Raw genomic sequence first — 18,219 nt, forward strand, 5'->3', positions numbered from 1 at the left:
TTTCCCCTATTTCATGAAATTACTGGATTTTGGGGACAGAAGAGACCTTAAAGGTCACCCCCTTCAACCCTCCCTCAGATACTTGTAATTTCAGCTAAATGTTTGCCTATATTTTCTTTTCATACCTCCAGTGACAAGAGACTCATTGCCTTCATCAAATTCAGTCAGTTGAAGCTGAAATATGCCTCCCTGAAATTTTCACTGATTGGTCCTATTTTTGCTTCTTGGAGCATAGACCATCTACAATCCCTTTCTTCTTCATCCACCCTTCTACCCATTTACTGATTCAACACGAATTGAATCTATACAACTGAACTGAACTATTCTGAGTATTAGAGACATAGAGGAGAGTCCTGACCTTGAGCTCACAGTCTAATGAGAGATAGCGGCAAGTTTATAGACATAACTATAAGATCAGTGCTGAGATGAAGAAATAAAGGAGGCTGTGGGAGAACATTGTTGAGAAACTAACCTTGCATGGGAAGGATAGAGGTATATCAGGGAAGAATTCTCAAAGAAAGCAATAGCTGACCTGAATCTTAAAGAATGCATAGGAATTTGGCAGGTGAAGAATTGGACATAAGGGAACAGCATATATTAATTATGGTATCTCCAGGGAACTATAAGTAGTTTAAGTTAGCTAGAGCAAAGCAATGAGAGAGAATTGGGAGATAAGATGAAAAAATAATTTGGGGCTCAATTATGACAAATGGGTCACCCAGTGAAATAGTTCATACTGTTCCCTAAAAGATATAAGGAAATAGTGCACAGTTTTAAGCAGGGAAATGCCATGGTCAGATGTGCGTGTTAAAAAATATCTTTCTGGCTACTAGTTTGAGGAATACATCAGAAGTAACAAGACTGTAGACAAGAGTAATTAGCCAAAAGCTAGAGTAAGCATCCAGGCAAAAGAGAATGGAAATCAATAGGAAGGATATTTAGAAGATAAAGTGAAGACGATGGGGGATGAAGATACAGCCTACTGAGAGGTGGGGGATGAAGACACATCAAGGATGACTCCTATATTCCTTTTACGTTCAGGTAACTGAGTGGATTATAGTGCCATTCACTGAGATAGTAAATGTAGATGGAGAAGATAGGCATTGGGGGATTAAGAGATGTGAATCCTTCAGAAATTTAAAGCCAACATGCTATGTTCTCTCATTAAACACTCAACGCATGTAAGCCATTATGAACCTTGGCCAAAATCTTCTGTCCCTCTTCATCCATTTCTCACATCACAATTTCTGCTCCTCTTTTAAGTGTTCCTCTTAAACAGTGTGTTCTCTGGAACTGAGTACAATATAACAGGCCTTGTTTAATCACATAGAGATAAGAAATGAGGAGTTACACAGTCCAAATTTTCTTCAAATGACTGACTTTGTAAACTTGAGCAAGACCCTTTGTCCAAGTCTCAATTTCCTCATTTTTGTTATGAAGGATGTTGTACTCAATGATTTCTAAGGGCACTTCCAAAGGGCACTGTTTGAGTCTCTGTCTTTCATAGTTCCTCTATTCTACCTTTTCTTAGCAAGTAAAACTTGGAAGCCCTGATTACATAGACTGTGACCGGGAAAAGGTTCTGGAAGACTTTCTAAAGAGAATTGAGTGCTATGAGATCAACTACCAACCTTTGGATGATGAACTGGACAGGTAAGAACCCAGAACCCTAAAGCCCAGGACTGGATCCTTAACCCTATTGTGATGTCCTTTAGGACTTGGGAAAATAACTTCCCTCTCTGGGCATCAACCTCTCTATCTGTAAAATCAGGGAGCTAGATTTGATGATTTGTCTTCAAGAACCCTCCAAGTTCTAATTATCTGAGGTGGTGATTCCTTGATATGTAAAACGTCCGTTGAAGTGTTAAAGTAGTGCCTTCCTGAACGATATGGATAGATCAGGATGCTGATCTCTGGTAACAAATGCCCCCCTCCTATGGTTTTTGCTATTATTTTTTCAAAATTATTGCTCACACATGGGTGACACTTAAGTTTCCAAATATGTTCACCTTCTTTGTTTCATCAAATACCCTCACCACCCCTATAAAGGAAGCCAAAATAGATCTTATGTTCATAAATTTTCAAGAAGAGGAAATTGTTCAAGCTTCTGGCACAAATCAGGGGATAGAATTCAGATTCTAACAATATATTTTGTCTCCTACTCATATCTCTTTTCACAAAACCCACGTACCTTTTCAGTCAATAAGTATTTTGCCCTTTTGGGCTGTGGTGTACATAGGGGGTATAAATAATGGTAAGAGAGGTGGTTTCTATCCTCAGGTAGCTTCCATCATGACTTGACATATGGGAAGATACATAAAAAATATGAAACTCTCATTCATAATGCCAGCTAAAAATTAGAAAGATGTTATCTGGTAGTACAGGGAATGTGTACCAGGATATTACCAGAATCCTACTCTTCAAAATGGGCTGTGATGATCAGAGACTCTGGTCATCCATATCCTTTGGACTCCAAGTGAGAAGTATAAGGAGGCTTCAAATAGTCATTCAAACCTTAGGAAGTTTAAAGAGCAGCCTTACTGCTTTGCCCAGCCAAAGTCTTATGAGGCAAGAATTGTTACTGCCTCAGTCCTTAGGTGGGTAAACTGAGACCCAGAGCAGGGAAAGGACTTACCTGAGGCCACATAATGAGTCACTAGAATATTTATTCAAACCCTTATCTTCAAACTTCCAGACTGGTTCTCCCCCTCCCATATTCCTTAATCATAAAGAAGTGTCACATCAGGCTTAGACACTCAGTGCAAGGAGCAAGACCTTTATGTACAATTGTAAAAATTGTTCACTGTACAAGGACAACCAGGTCAAGGGCACACTTTCTTTTTTCCCCCAAGCATGTGTGCTGGAGTGAGGCTGTTTCTGCCCTGATGACAGTGTAACTTTTTCAAGTGTCCATAAATGCACCATATAGGCTAGCACCATGTGGTGAAAGAAGCTTGAAGAAGGGGAGTTAAAGTGAAATAATGGCATTAAGAAAGCCCCTAGCCTTCAGCCTAGACTCCTGCAGGTGTTCAGTTAGTGTTTTATTAATCAGTTTGGGCCTGAAGGTGACAGATTCTGAAGGTTGGTTTTATTTAATCATTTTTACATCAACAGACATTTACAGCCCATGCATCAGGGTCCAACCAAACCTGTGCCCCAGGAATCCAAAGAGGAAAGGGCTGTCCCTGCTTTGACAAAATACCCGCTTGGTTGGAGAAGATGATACACAATGTGCAGTTGATCAGAATTGTGGAAATGATAAACCAAGTGGGCTAGAAGAACACAGAGGGGAAGACCCAGCACAGTTTGGAAAAAATCTGAAAGAGCAGGTTTACCTAGTATAAGTAGAAAAGACACATGTTTGGGGTACCAGAAGGGTGGAGGCTACCAAAAATAACAAAAAAATCTGGAAAGCTTTTTTATATTTTAATTCCAAACCAGCATCAATGTGATCAAGATGGAAAAAAAACAGAATTTCATAGGACCTTATCATATTATCATACAGTTTATAATTTTTACTTTACATTACACATGGTAGAGGTGGGCATTAACTAATATAATACTTTTGGTGGGAAACACCTCTAAATGACTTCACATGATCCTAGACTCAACGAAAACTTAGAGAGAGTGAATGTGCTGGCTTTGAAGGATGGTTGCACAGGAGCTCAGCTTTGGAAAGCAGGCAAAGAATGCCTTTTCAAGCAAAGAGAACAGCATTTTGGAATGGCCTAGTTAAATCTGAATGAAAGTAGAGGGTGCAGAGAATATTCCAGCAAAAGCATGAAAGCTAGATTGAAACAGAGAAATCATGGCATGGATGAGGTCATGGGACCATGATGTCAGGCCAAGTGGGGCCAATGCTTGAAGGCACCTGGAATGTCAGACTAAACTGAGCAAATAGGAAGTTCTCCTAGAGCCACCCAGGACCTAGTTTCAGGAACAGTCAGTAATTAGGCAAAAAAGCTACACCAGATATTTTCTACCCCTAGGTTCTGAGATCCTAGACAAGATAGTTGGAGAGGTTAACCTTAGGCAAATCACTTCCTCTTTCTGTGTTTAGTTTCCTCTCCTATAAAATGAAGCTAATAATCTCTGAGTCCTAGGATGATTATAATGATTCATGTAGTTTGAAGTCCCCAGGGAGTGGGACAAAAGAAAATGCACAAAAGAAAATTCTCAGCAAGTGCAAGTGTCCTTTGGGAACCATTGGACATAGATGACAGGGATGGGCATGATTAAGCTCATGCTTAATGAGCAGCTAAAAAAGGCCTTCTCTAGGAAAATCAGAGGAGAGGCTTTCTGAAACCAAACCCCTCAGCCACTGCTTTACATGATTTGGGGTAGTGCAGCTATTTCTATTTACTTGGTTTTGTTAGTGTGTACCCAGGGTTGCTGGTGTGTCACCCCATTGCTGCAACCTTCCTCACCTCTTCCCAGGGATCTTACCTCCTTATAGTCCAGCAACTAAAGGATTCATACCTGGTTTGTCAGGGTCCTCAGAAGACTTACTCCATGGTTCTAGTATTCTGATTAGTCAGTGTTGCCCATTCCCAGCTTCTCTGCAGACAGGTTGTTGAATAGTTTGATTATCACTCTGTGTGTAGTTATTAGTTCATGCCTAGAACAGAGAATTGAGGGGATAAAAAAGAGGCTTGAAGCAAGGACCACAAGATTCCCACTAATGTTGTGGAGAGCCTCTGCATCCCCATACCCCAATACTTGGCACACCTATGAGTAAATGACTGTTTATGGAAGGGGTGTTGAGCATTGATGATGCGTTTCCAAGTGTGTGTTCTTGACTAGCCTAAGAGCTCCCAAAGGGCAGATGCTGAGTCACCACCTCAAGCACAATGCTTAGAACAGAAGAGGGTGTGTTTGTTGACTGCATGACAGATGGGGAGAGAAATCCCAATCCTTTTCCCTTTCTGAGTGAAGAGAGAGACATATACACAGACACAAGTGCACCCAGACACAATCTGGTAGCTACTTGTAGAATGTCAAATACAATATATCATATCAGAGGCTTAAATAATAGAGATGCAGAGGTCAGCTTGAGATTTAAAAGAGTGAATGGACAATTGAGGAGCTGCCAGTGAGATGTGGAAGGCAGCCAGGGACACAGAGGACTACTGCTTTTCTCTGAGTATGTCAAGAGTGTGAACCACAGAGAAGAGAGCCCAGATGCCTGGAGTGTAAAAAAATAATGTTAGGAGATATCCTGTATTAAGATGAAACTGAGGAAAGGAGACAGAGGGAGATGGTAGCAGGCAGTGAGCTCTTTGGGGTGGCCAAGAGCCTAGTCTCTAGAATGTGTACCTAGAACAGGGCAAGGCATGGCATTTTGTTAGAGGAAAAAGTTAAGTGAAAGCTTCATTGTACAGGAAGCTTGAAAGCAGGGTGTGTGGTTGGGGCTTTGTCTTGGGATCAACCTCTCCACTGTCATCCCCTGAGCTGCTTGCTCCTGCTTGGGCTGGCCCAGCCACCTCTCCTACATCAAGATCTTCGATGTGGGCACACGCTACATGGTGAACCGAGTGCAAGACCACATCCAGAGCCGCACAGTCTACTATCTCATGAACATCCACGTCACACCCCGCTCCATCTACCTATGCCGGCATGGTGAGAGTGAACTCAACCTCAGAGGCCGCATTGGAGGTGACTCTGGCCTCTCAGCTCGGGGCAAGCAGGTAGGAAGGGCCCCATGTATCCAAGGCATTGACTGATCTGGCCCAGGTGGGCCATGGGTGGGTGGTGTGGCCACTGGCTGGGCCCTGAGGATGGGAGGGAGACTCAGTGGCAGAGTAAAAGCAGTTTTTGGTCACAGCCACTCTTCCACTCCATCATCCACTCAGTGTTGTCCCAACCTTGAATGGCTTCCATGTATCAACAGCATCTGCAAGTCTGATAACTTGGTCCTGGCACTTAAGGCCTGCTCAGATCTGGCTGCACCTCCAGCCCCATTACAGTGAGAACACTTCACTCCTGCCTGACTTGTCCTCTCATCTTTCTCACAACTCTGTGCCTTTGCTTGTACAATTTCTCCCACCTAGCCTGCCCTCCTCTGTCATCTGGTCATCATCACTTGCACAGACAGCTTCCCTGGATCCTTGAATTCATCTTCTCCTCCCTTACTTAGGGCTGATGCCACAGCCCCCAGCCCCCATTACAGGTTATTTCACTGTCAGAACTTGTCCCCCACCAGTTACAGCTCTTTTCCTGCCCTCCATCCCCCACCCCTTTCCAAGGTATAGCTCCTGCTCCATGGTTTGGTCCAGGAAACCCTCCCCTGTCCTCCCCTGCCCTCCCAGGCAGGTCACTGTGCCCTGGGCCCCATATCTCCCAGTCCTGGCTCATCTCTGACTCTGTGGCATTAGTCTCTTCTCTCCAGCCAAGCATAGTAAACCTGTACATTATGGGTATAAAATAAAATAAAGACACATGTTTGCCTTAGTGTCTGGCCCTGTGCCTGGGCTTGTTAACACAGCTATTGTTCTTGCTGGGAGGATGGCTTGGGTAAGACAAATGGGAAATGAGGTGCAGGAGGGAGGGAGCACTATCTTTTATTGGGTACCTGTGTACAGTCACAGCACCATCTGCTATGAGCCTCATTTAATCTTCACAACAGCTCTGTGGGGTGGGCATTACCATTAATGGTTTATGAAACCTGATGAAGCTAAGGCCCAAGGAGGAGCAAAGAGCAGTCCCAGGTCATGCAGCCAGTAGAAGAGAGAGCCAGGACTTGAAACCATGCTTTCCTGCCTGCCCCTCAGCATTCTCCACTGCAGAGGTGGTGGTGTCCTAGGCAAGGCACTGCACTGGAAGGCCCATGACTCCTTTTCTGTTACCTTCAGACTGGCAGCCTCCCATTGAGGTAGACTCAGACCTCTGACTCCTACCCCTCTCACTCCTTAGAGCTGAATAGAGGGTATTGGTGGCATCACCCACCCCTGCCACATGGCACCACCTGCAACCAGAGTCTTTTGGCTGGGGCCAGCTATTGCCCTGCCCAGCTAATTCCCTACTTACACAGCACAATGCCCATTTTGGACACATGCCACCTCCACCATGCATATCACCTTTGCACACAAACATGTGCATATACATGCACATGCCTGGCACCAACCTTATGCTTATGGGAACAGTGAATCATAACAGTTTACAAAGCACTTTACCATTGACTGTCATCCATAATAAATCACAGAGTCTGTCACCTTGTGTGTGTCAGGGAGCATTCTGTGTGCTCCTTGTTCACTATCTAACATGACACTCATAGAATCAGGCTGATGAGTTAATGCTGTTTGCATCTTACAGGCAGGAGCTACGAGGCTTTTTCCACCAGAGAACACTGCTGACTCACATCCATAATTAGAATGTGTGTACACAATGCCTATATTTGTACATATGCATATGTATATAGATTTTTGCATTTGTGTTGATATTCCTCACACACCCTCTGTGACTAATAACATGCCTAAATGCAGAAGAAGAGTGAATCACTTGATCATTTGGGGTCCCACAGCTCTTCCTGGTTCCTCTCAGTGCTGTCATCATTTCCCTCACTGGACTTGTGTCTTGAGAACAGGACATCCTGATACCCACACATGACCACACACACTATGGATGTTTGAATGCCCTTAGAAGCTGAATACTGAGACCCCCATGGTCAAAAAGAAATGTTCCCCAAATCCAATATCCCCTAATTCTAGACCACACTGTGAGTATCCAGAACCCAGAATCTCCTGTCCTTCTGTACTGGAGTCTTTTTTCCATGTCTGTATGGGCCTATCCCAGAGTCTGTTCACCTGAGAGCAGACCATGTCACAGTAGTGTTTACCCCTAGGCAAAGGGATAGCCAAGGGGTCACTGTTTGTGGATCATGGGAATCAGTGAAGATAGGATGTGGACAGAACTTTGTCATGTACAAACATGTACTCAAGGCATCTACAAGTGCAGGATGGAGGCAGAAATGGGAATAGAAGAGAGGTTGACTGTGGACTGCCTTCATTTGTACTCTTGTCCTAGGCTCCAGAAATGCCAGAGTTGGGCTATTTGAATGAACAATCAAGTAGGGGGTTTAATAAGCATCAATGAACACACACACATATAAACATATACACACATAAGCACACATACCCTTTTCTATTCCCTTAATCCTTGTCATATCCTTGTTTATAAATTGGAAAATTTTAAATTATACTTTCTTGTTCATTATTATTTCACCATTTGTGGTAGATCTGAGTTTATTCTTACAGCTACTCTGTCTTCTTTCATCTCTCTCTTTCTCCCCTCCTCCTTCTCTGCATCCCCACCTCCTAGTATGCTTATGCCCTGGCCAATTTCATTCAGTCCCAGGGCATCAGCTCCCTGAAGGTGTGGACCAGCCACATGAAGAGGACTATCCAGACAGCTGAGGCCCTGGGTGTTCCTTATGAGCAGTGGAAGGCCCTGAACGAAATTGATGCGGTAAGATGGAAGGGGATGGATTTCCTGGTGATTTATAGGACCTGATTCTGGGATTATCCCCTGGATTGCTTCTGCTGCTTAACAACCAGCCATGTTCCATACACTGTTCTGTGTGTTGGGGGATCCATTGAAGGCCAGAACAGACATGTTCTCTGTCCTCATGGAGCTCAAAGGCAGGCCATAAATAAGACATTGCATTTTCTGTGACAAGTGTTGTAACAAAGGAAGTACAAGGGAGATGAGGTTGGAAAGGAAGGCAGCTCATAGAGTTTTGTAATTAATGTTCAGGGATTTGGATACTGCTTTAAAAATGGGAAGCCAATGATGTAGTCTAAGTCAAGGAAGAGTGGCATGAATGTAATTCACATTTTTTAAAAAAAAGGTAATACCATGTTATTTCAATAAATTGTGGAATTTAATAAACAAATGAACAAAGAAAAAAAGAGATAAACTGAAAACAGACTCTTAAATAGAACAAATTGATGGTTACCAGAGGGGAGGTGGGTGGGCAGATGAGTGAAATAGATAAAGAGTATTAAGAGTACACTTATCTTCATGAGCATTGAGAAATGTATAGAGTTGTTGAATATTCTATATTCAATTGTTGAATTTTTGAATATTATACACCTAAAACCAATATAATACTGTGTGTTAATGATACTTGATAAATAAATAAATAAATAAATAAATAAATAAATAAATAAATAAGAGACCATTCTGGTCATGTGTGGAAACTAGGTGGGAAGAGGGCAAGAATAAGCATGTAGATTAGTATGGAGATGGCTGCATTAGTCCAGGCAAGAGGTGAAGGTATGAGGGACTAGAGTAGTGGCATTGAAGATAGATCAAAGAAAAACTTCATCTGACTCTCTTGACATGGCAATCTCTCTTCAGGGTCAGGTTTTCCCATGAGCTCTTTAAGAAGGCATTTTTTCCTCCCCATTATCTCATCTGCACTATAGGTATACTGACATCAGGTAGCATCCCATAGGTTATGATTGTTAGGCCTTAAAGTAAAAGCTTTACCACAAACATAGATAACTTGCATGTAGGTAGGTTAACTTGCTTGCCTGGTAGATACACTTCTATAAATACAGGGAGGTATATGTGTGTATACATACATACATATGTACTTAGATATAGATGTACAGAGATATGCATATTTAGAAAAAGAATATATAGTATTGCTCTACAAATCACATATATTTGCTGTAAAATACATTCAAGCAAATATATAAAGAGATCAGTCACTACTTGTTTCTGGTGTATATGTGGTGTAAACATTTATTGGGTACCTACTTTGTTTCAGGCTCTGGGGTGGTGTTGGAGACAGAGATTGATTCTTGTCTTCACTGAGTTTTCAGTCTAAACAGTGTTGATTTAAAAAAAAACAGAGGAATACAAAACAGCATGTGTGCTATAGGCTAGACCATCTATGCACAGATGTCAGGGCAGGGCATCTGAGCCACACAGGATCTGCCTGGAAGAAGTGATACCTAGCTAAGAGTTAATTAACAGTGAGCCAGGTAGAGAAGATCAGGAATGATATGTCAGGAGAAATCATAATAATTAAAAAAGGTTGTGTGTGTGTGTGTGTGTGTGTGTGTGTGTAGATCTGCTAAGATTGTAACAGTGGAGACAGGAAAGAAAAAGGGATGGATTTTAGAGAAATTTAGCAGATAGAATCTTAGAAACTGGCTATGGGAGAGGGGTAAGGAAGAAGTAAGAATTTAAAATAATGCTTAAGTTTCTGGTTTATTTTCTGTGATCAATAATATATTAACAATTAGTACTACTGATTGAGTCTTTAAAATGAGACTTGTACATTCTGTGCTCATCTCTTTTATATATTTTATCTCTAATATTCAAAACACATTTGTGAGGTAGCTGTAATTCTCCTCATTTTTCAGTAGAGGAAAATAAAATTCTGAGAGGTAGGCAATTTGCCTTAAGTCAATAGGAAGTCAGTGGCCATAGGGCACTTGGTTGGCTCAGTCGGTTCAGTGCCCGACTTCAGCTCAGGTCATGATTTCGTGGTTCAGGTTGTGAGGTCCAGCCCAGCATCAGATTCTGTGCTGACAGCTCTGAGCTTAGAGCTGCTTCGGATTCTGTCTCCCTCTCTCTCTGCCCCTCCCCTGCTAGTGCTCTCTTTCTTTCTCTCAAAAATAAATAAACATTAATTTTTTTTTTAAGTCAGTGGCCATTTCCACCATTTCCACAGGAAAAAGGCTCCAGGTATGTGTCAGAATAGAAAGTCAAAACCAATCTGGAAGGACCTTGTGTATCCATTAGGGTATGCTTTCTCCCATGGACAGTGTCGATGGAGAAGTTTGACACTGCACAGCTGTTTGTGAGCTGTGTCAGGGGCAAACTTCACCCCTAATGGAAGGCTGTTAGATGATTCAAAAGACAAAAACAAGAGCCAATTGCCCCCTTACAGGAAAGTCTAATCGGAATGCACACAATCAAAAGGAAACTTTATAAACCTAAATGCTTCCCACCCCCACTCCCAGCAGCCACCTCACTTCTGGGGATTTTTCAGTGAACTTGGGAAGCTCTCAAGTGCTCCTGAGAAACTCCTCTTATCTCTGGATTCCTTCTTTGGGTGAGGAGACCATATCTTCCCAAGGCCCATTCTGAAAGCATTAAGAATTCATTAATTTTTGCCTTCTGATATGTCTGTGGATACCTATTTCTTTATCTGCCAGCGGTTCTGAAGCAGATGTAGGAGCAGAGGAGATGGGAACTGCTATAAAATGGGAGCATACTGTTGTGTATGTGAGCACATGTGTGTGCTTCCATACACAGTCATAGACACCCACCACAAATATGCTCACACCCTCCATAAATATGCTTACACTCACAGACATGCACTTCACAGACACATTGATCATTCTAGTCAGACATAGAATCCCTCTCAGACACATCTACCAATCTACACCCACACCATGCATGCACACACATACACACTCACAGATAGAGACACCTAGAGATACATATAGACAAACTCACCATAGACATACATTCAGTCTTTGTATACAAAGATACTATATCACATAGACACGGAGAAGCATACTATGGTTGGAAATGTATGTAGTACAGATGCATAACCTCAAGTGTATTACCACAAATTCACATGACCTCCAACATAAGCACACAGATACTCACACATAGACACCAGAGACATAATCAGAGACATACACACTCACAGAAACACATGCCACAGACACACTGGGACCCAAATGGAGAGACAAACCATACAGACACTCACACGAGCACATTCTCAGATGCTTAGACACTCTGTACACACACACACACACACACACACACACTCACACAAACACACTAAAAATACTGAGACAAATACACAAACACAAGACATAGGTCCTTAAACATACCAGCATGCTACACATACACACACAAATACAGTTACAAATCCTTAAACCCATATATTTACAAAAAAATACTTATACAATGTACATATACAAACCTATTGGGACAACCACAAAGAAACACCACAGGTACCTACCATATACTATATGCTCAACCATGAACACATCTGTACATATGCACACAGTCTCACATCCACACACCTCATGCACACACACACACACACACACACACACTCAGACAACAGGCACAAACTTAGATCTGTGTTTACAGAAACCCAGGTTATTGTGTGCTGTTGTTTCACAATCATTGGCCTCAGAACTATGGTAAAGGCTTGTGGGTTTCACCTTGTGAATTTGTTCCCAAATAATTTTTTCCAGGGTGTCTGTGAGGAGATGACCTATGAAGAAATCCAGGAACATTACCCTGAGGAATTTGCACTACGGGACCAAGATAAATATCGCTACCGCTATCCCAAGGGAGAGGTAAGGGTTGGAAGGGCTGCCCGACTCCTAGAACACCTGCCAGTATCTTCATTCCAACTACCAGAATTCCACAGTCTCCTGGACAGCTTTAGAAGTAGAGTAAAGCATATTTTGTAGCAGCTGTCATCCCACAAGGCACATGATAATCTGGCTCTTGCCTGCTTCTTTTCCATCTGCTTTCAGGAGGGCTCACTTTATCCTACATGTTGTCTCTAGTTTATTTTCACTAAAGACACTTCATATAGTTCAGCATACTCCTGACATATTATTGCCAAGTTGCCTAAAGCTCCGGTCACTCTGGGAAGTGGGTTGAAGACCCAAGGAACAATGGCTAATAGTTTAACTAAATTCTTTGCCACCACATGAACCAGACCATCAATTCCCTATTCCCATATCAGGTGGGTCCTTATTGCTTTCAACCCAGACTCCATTTAGCCAGTTCCACACTGGAAATTATTTATTAGTCATACTCCATTTCTGAAATAAATTCCTGGGAACAATTATCAGAAAAGCAGGACACCAGCGAAGGTAAAACAACAGATATCATATGTTACAAACAACATTTCACATTTTTATCCTCATCCTTTGAAATGACATTCTAAAGTCAGTCTGAGTTTGCCTTTATTTTCCTTTACATATTTTGAAGGCTATATTATTGGAGGCATACAAATTTAAAGTAATTATATCTTTTGACCAAATTGCATGTTTTATTATTAATAATAATATTTCCCTAATAATATTCCTTGCTTAAAAGTGTATTTTATGTAAGATTAATACAGCTATATAATTGTTTTCTGCTTAGTATTTGCCAATTTAATCTTTATTTACTCATTTACATTCAACTTCTCTATTTATTTTTGTTTAATGTCTCTTGTAAACAGCATATACTTGGCTTTTGTTGTTTTTAATACAAACTGAAAATATATGCCTTTTGAATGGTAATTTTGGCACATTTACTTTTATTGTAATGACTGAATTATTTGACCTTATTTCTAGTCTCTTATTTTGAGCTCTTTATGCTTAGTTTATTTTTCTGTTTCTCTCTTCTTTACAATTGTGCTCCTGAGTTTTTACATCTATATTTAAGATATATAATCAGTTTCATTCTTTTAGAGATTTCTCTTAAAATTTTTATATACATGATCAACAAAATCTAAAATCAGTATCTTCACTTTTCCCCTAAAACAATATAATAACTTCAGAACTCTTGTCCTTCCCTCACCTAAATTACATATTAATTGTTTTGTATTTTAGTTCAACCTTGTGTCTTAATCCTCAAATGAATTATATTGTTATAATTAAACTATTTATGCAGCCAATGCCTATTTAGATTTAACCACATTAACCACTTCCTTTAATCATTCTTTATTCATTTCATAATAGGAAATTTATTGTCAAATTGTTTTCCATACAACACCCAGTGCTCCTCCCAACAGATGCCCTCTTCAATGCCCATCACCCACTTTCCCCTCCATCCCACCACCCATGAACCCTCAGTTTATTCTCAGTTTTTAAGAGTTTCTTATGGTTTGGCTCCCTCCCTAACTGCTTTTTTCCCTTGCGCTCCCCCATGGTCTTCTGTTAAGTTTCTCAGGATCCACATAAGAGTGAAAGCATATGGAATCTGTCTTTCTCTGTATGACTTATTTCACTTAGCATAACACTCTCCAGTTCCATCCACGTTGCTACATAGGCCATATTTCATTCTTTATCATTCCACGTAGTATTCCATTGTATATACAAACCACAATTTCTTTACCCATTCATCAGTTGATGGACACTTAGGCTCTTTCCATAATTTGGCTATTGTTGAAAGTGCTGCTATAAACATTGGGGTACAAGTGCCCCTATGCATCAGCACTCCTGTATCCCTTGGGTAAATTCCTAGCAATGCTATTACTGGATCATAGGGTAGATCTATTTTTCATTTTTTCAGGAACCTCCACACTGTTTTCCAGAGCAGCTGCACCAGTTTGCATTCCCACCAACAGTGCGAGAGGGTTCCTGTTTCTCCACATCCTCGCCAGCATCTATAGTCTCCTGATTTGTTCATTTTAGCCACTCTGACTGGCACGATGTGGGATCTCAGTGTGGTTATGATTTGTATTTCCCTGATGAGGAGTGACGTTGAGCATCTTTTCATGTGCCTGTTGGCCATCTGGATGTCTTCATTAGAGAAGTGTCTATTCATGTTTTCTGCCCATTTCTTCACTGGGTTATTTGTTTTTCAGGTGTGGAGTTTGGTGAGCTCTTTATAGATTTTGGATACTAGCCCTTTGTCTGATATATCATTTGCAAATATCTTTTCCCATTCCATAGGTTGCTTTTAGTTTTGTTGATTGTTTCCTTTGCAGTGCAGAAGCTTTTTATCTTCATGAGGTCCCAATAGTTCATTTTTGCTTTTAATTCCCTTGCCTTTGGGGATTGTGTCAAGTAGGGAATTGCTGCGGCTGAGGTCAGAGAGGTTTTTTCCTGCTTTCTCCTGTAGGGTTTTGATGGTTTCCTGTCTCACATTCAGATGCTTTACCCATTTTGAGTTTTTTTTTTCATGACTGGTGTAAGAAAGTGCTCTAGTCTCATTCTTCTGCATGCTGCTGTCCAGTTCCCCCAGCACCATTTGTTAAAGAGACTGTCTTTTTGCCAATAGATATTCCTTCCTGCTTTGTCAAAGATTAGTTGGCCATACTTTTGTAGGTCCAATTCTGGAGTCTCTATTCTATTCCATTGGTCTATGTGTCTGTTTTTGTGCCAATACCATGCTGTCTTGATGATTACAGCTTTGAAGTAGAGGCTAAAGTCTGGGATTGTGATGCCTCCTGCTTTGGTCTTCTTCTTCAAAATTACTTTGGCTATTTGGGGCCTTTTATGGTTCCACACAAATTAGGATTGCCTGTTCTAGCTTCAAGAAGAATGCTCGTGTAATTTTGATTGGGATTGCATTGAATGTGTAGAAAGCTTTGGGTAATATTGACATTTTAACAATATTTAATCTTCCAATCCATGAGCATGGAAAGTTTTTCCATTTCTTCATATCTTCTTCGATTACCTTCATAAGCTTTCTATAGTTTTCAGCATACAGAACTTGTACATCTTTGGTTAGATTTATTCCTAGGTATTTTATGATTGTTGGTACAATTGTGAATGGGATCAGTTTCTTTATTTGTTTTTCTGTTGCTTCATTATTAGTATATAAGAATGCAACTGATTTCTGTACATTGATTTTGTATCCTGTGACTTTGCTGAATTCATGTATCAGATCTAGCGACTTTTGGTGGAGTCTATCGGATTTTCCATGTATAATATCATGTCATCTGCAAAAAGTGAAAGGTTAACTTCATCTTTGCCAATTTTGATGCCTTTGATTTCATTTTGTTGTCTGATTACTGATGCTAGCACTTCCAACAGTATGTGAAACAACAGTGCTGAGAGTGGGCATCCCTGTCGTGTTCCTGATCTCAGGGAGAAAACTCTCAGTTTTTCCCCATTGAGGATGATATTAGCTGTGGGCTTTTCATAAATGGCTTTTATGATGTTTAAGTATGTTCCTCCTATACCGACTTTCTTGAGGTTTTTTTATTTTAAAAAATGCTGAATTTTATCAAATGCTTTTTCTGCATTGATCGACAGGATCATATGGTTCTTATCTTTATTTTATTAATGTGATGTGTCACATTGATTGATTTGTGAATATTGAACCAGTCCTGCAACTCAGGAATGAATCCCACTTGATCATGGTGAATAATTCTTTTTATATGCTGTTGGATTCGATTAGCTAGTATCTTATTGAGAATTTTGGCATCCATATTCATCAGGGATATTGGCCTGTAGTTCTCTTTTTTTGTTGGGTCTTTGTCTGGTTTAGGAGTCAAAGTAATGCTTGCTTCATAGAATGAGTCTGGAACTTTTCCTTCCCTTTCTGTTTTTTGGAACAGCTTGAGAGGGATAGGTATTATCTCTGCTTTACATGCCTGGTGGAATTCCCGAGGGAGGACATCTGGTCTTGGACTCTTATTTGCTGGGAGATTTTTGATAACTGATTCAAATTCATCGCTGGTTATGGGTCTGTTCAAGTTTTCTATTTCTTCCTGTTTGAGTTTTGGTAGTGTGTGGGTGCTGAGAAATTCGTCCATTTCTTCCAGGTTGTCCAGTTTGTTGGCATGTAATTTTTCATAGCATTCCCTGATAATTGCTTGTATCTCTGAGGGATTGGTTGTAATCATTCCATTTTCATTCAGGATTTTATCTATTTGAGTCATCTCCCTTTTCTTTTTGAGAAGCCTGGCTAGAGGTTTATCATTTTTGTTTATTTTTTCAAAAAACCAACTCTTGGTTTCATTGATCTGCTCTACAGTTGTTTTTTAGATTCTATATTGTTTATTTCTGCTCTAATCTTTATTATTTCTCTTCTGCTGGGTTTGGAGTGTCTTTGCTGTCTGTTTCTAGTTTCTTTAGGTGTACTGTTGGATTTTGTATGTGGGATTTTTCTTGTTTCTTGTGATAGGCCTGGATTGCAATGTATTTTCCTCTCAGGACTGCCTTCACTGCATCCCAAAGCGTTTGGATTGTTGTATTCTCATCTTCATTTTTTTCCATATATTTTTTAATTTCTTCTCTAATTGCCTGGTTGATCCATTCATTCTTTAGGAGGGTGTTCTTTAATCTCCATGCTTTTGGAGGTTTTCCAGACATTTTCCTGTGGTTGATTCTAAATTTTATAGCATTGTGGTCTGACAGTGTGCATGGTATGATCTCAATTCTTTTATACTTATGAAGGGCTGTTTTGTGACCCAGTATGTGATCAATCTTGCAGAATGTTCCATGTGTACTCGAGAAGAAAGTATATTCTGCTTCTTTGGGATGTAGAGTTCTAAATATATCTGTCAAGTCCATCTGATCCAATGTACCATTCAGGGCCCATGTTTCTTTATTGATCCTGTGCCTAGATGACCTAGCCATTGTTGTCAGTGGGGTATTAAAATCCCCTGCAATTACCACATTCTTATCAAGAAGGTTGCTTATGTTTGTGATTAATTGTTTTATATATTTGGGGGCTCCCATATTCAGCACATAGGCATTTATAATTGTTAGCTCTTCCTGATGGTTAGACCCTGTAATTATTATATAATGCCCTTCTTCATCTCTTTTTACATCCTTTAATTTAACGTCTAGTTTGTCTGATATAAGTATGGCTACTCCAGCTTTCTTTTGACTTCTAGTAGCATGATAGATAGTTCTCCATCCCTCACTTTCAATCCGAAGGTGTCCTCAGGTCTAAAAAGAGTCTCTTGTGAAGAGAAAAGAGATGGGTCTTGTTTTTTTTTTTTTTCTTTTTTTATCCATTCTGATACCCTATGTCTTTTGGTTGGAGCATTTAGTCCATTTACATTCAGTGTTATTATAGAAAGAGATGGGTTTAGCGTCATTGTCATGTCTGTAGTTTTCATGCTTGTAGTGAAGTCTCTGGTACTTTTGTGGTCCTTGCAACATTTCACTCACAGAATCCCCTCAGGATCTTTTGTAGGGCTGGTTTAGTGGTGATGAATTCCTTCAGTTTTTTGTCTGTTTGGGGAAACCTTTGTCTCTCCTTCTATTGTAAATGACAGACTTCCTGGAGAAAGTATTCTCAGCTGCATATTTTTTCTGTTGTCACATTGAAGATTTCCTGCCATTCCTTTCTGGCCTGCCAAGTTTCAGTAGATAGGTCTGCCACTACTCTTATGGGTCTACCTTTGTAAGTTAGAGCCTATTTATCCCTAGCTGCTTTCAGAATATTGTCTTTATCCTTGTATTTTGCCAGTTTCACTATGATATGTCATGCAGAAGATCGATTCAAGTTACGTCTGAAGGGAGTTCTCTGTGTCTCTTGGATTTCAATGCCTTT

General features: G+C 40.5%; 1 protein-coding gene across 7 annotated transcripts in view; it reads left to right on the plus strand.

Moving 5' to 3' along the window:
- The window catches only part of PFKFB1 (6-phosphofructo-2-kinase/fructose-2,6-biphosphatase 1), a 113,272-nt gene that overhangs the window by 75,708 nt on the left and 19,345 nt on the right, over positions 1-18,219 (plus strand). For all 7 annotated transcript variants that reach the window (XM_019436667.2, XM_053891573.1, XM_019436669.2 and 4 more), the window contains 4 exons: positions 1,532-1,653; positions 5,480-5,687; positions 8,317-8,463; positions 12,234-12,338. In XM_019436667.2, the coding sequence (XP_019292212.1) occupies positions 1,532-1,653; positions 5,480-5,687; positions 8,317-8,463; positions 12,234-12,338 (582 nt within the window). The remainder of the gene's footprint in view (positions 1-1,531; positions 1,654-5,479; positions 5,688-8,316; positions 8,464-12,233; positions 12,339-18,219) is intronic.

Source organism: Panthera pardus, unplaced genomic scaffold, assembly GCF_024362965.1.
Source record: "Panthera pardus isolate Hobbes unplaced genomic scaffold, ASM2436296v1 HiC_scaffold_27, whole genome shotgun sequence".
NCBI lineage: Eukaryota > Metazoa > Chordata > Mammalia > Carnivora > Felidae > Panthera > Panthera pardus.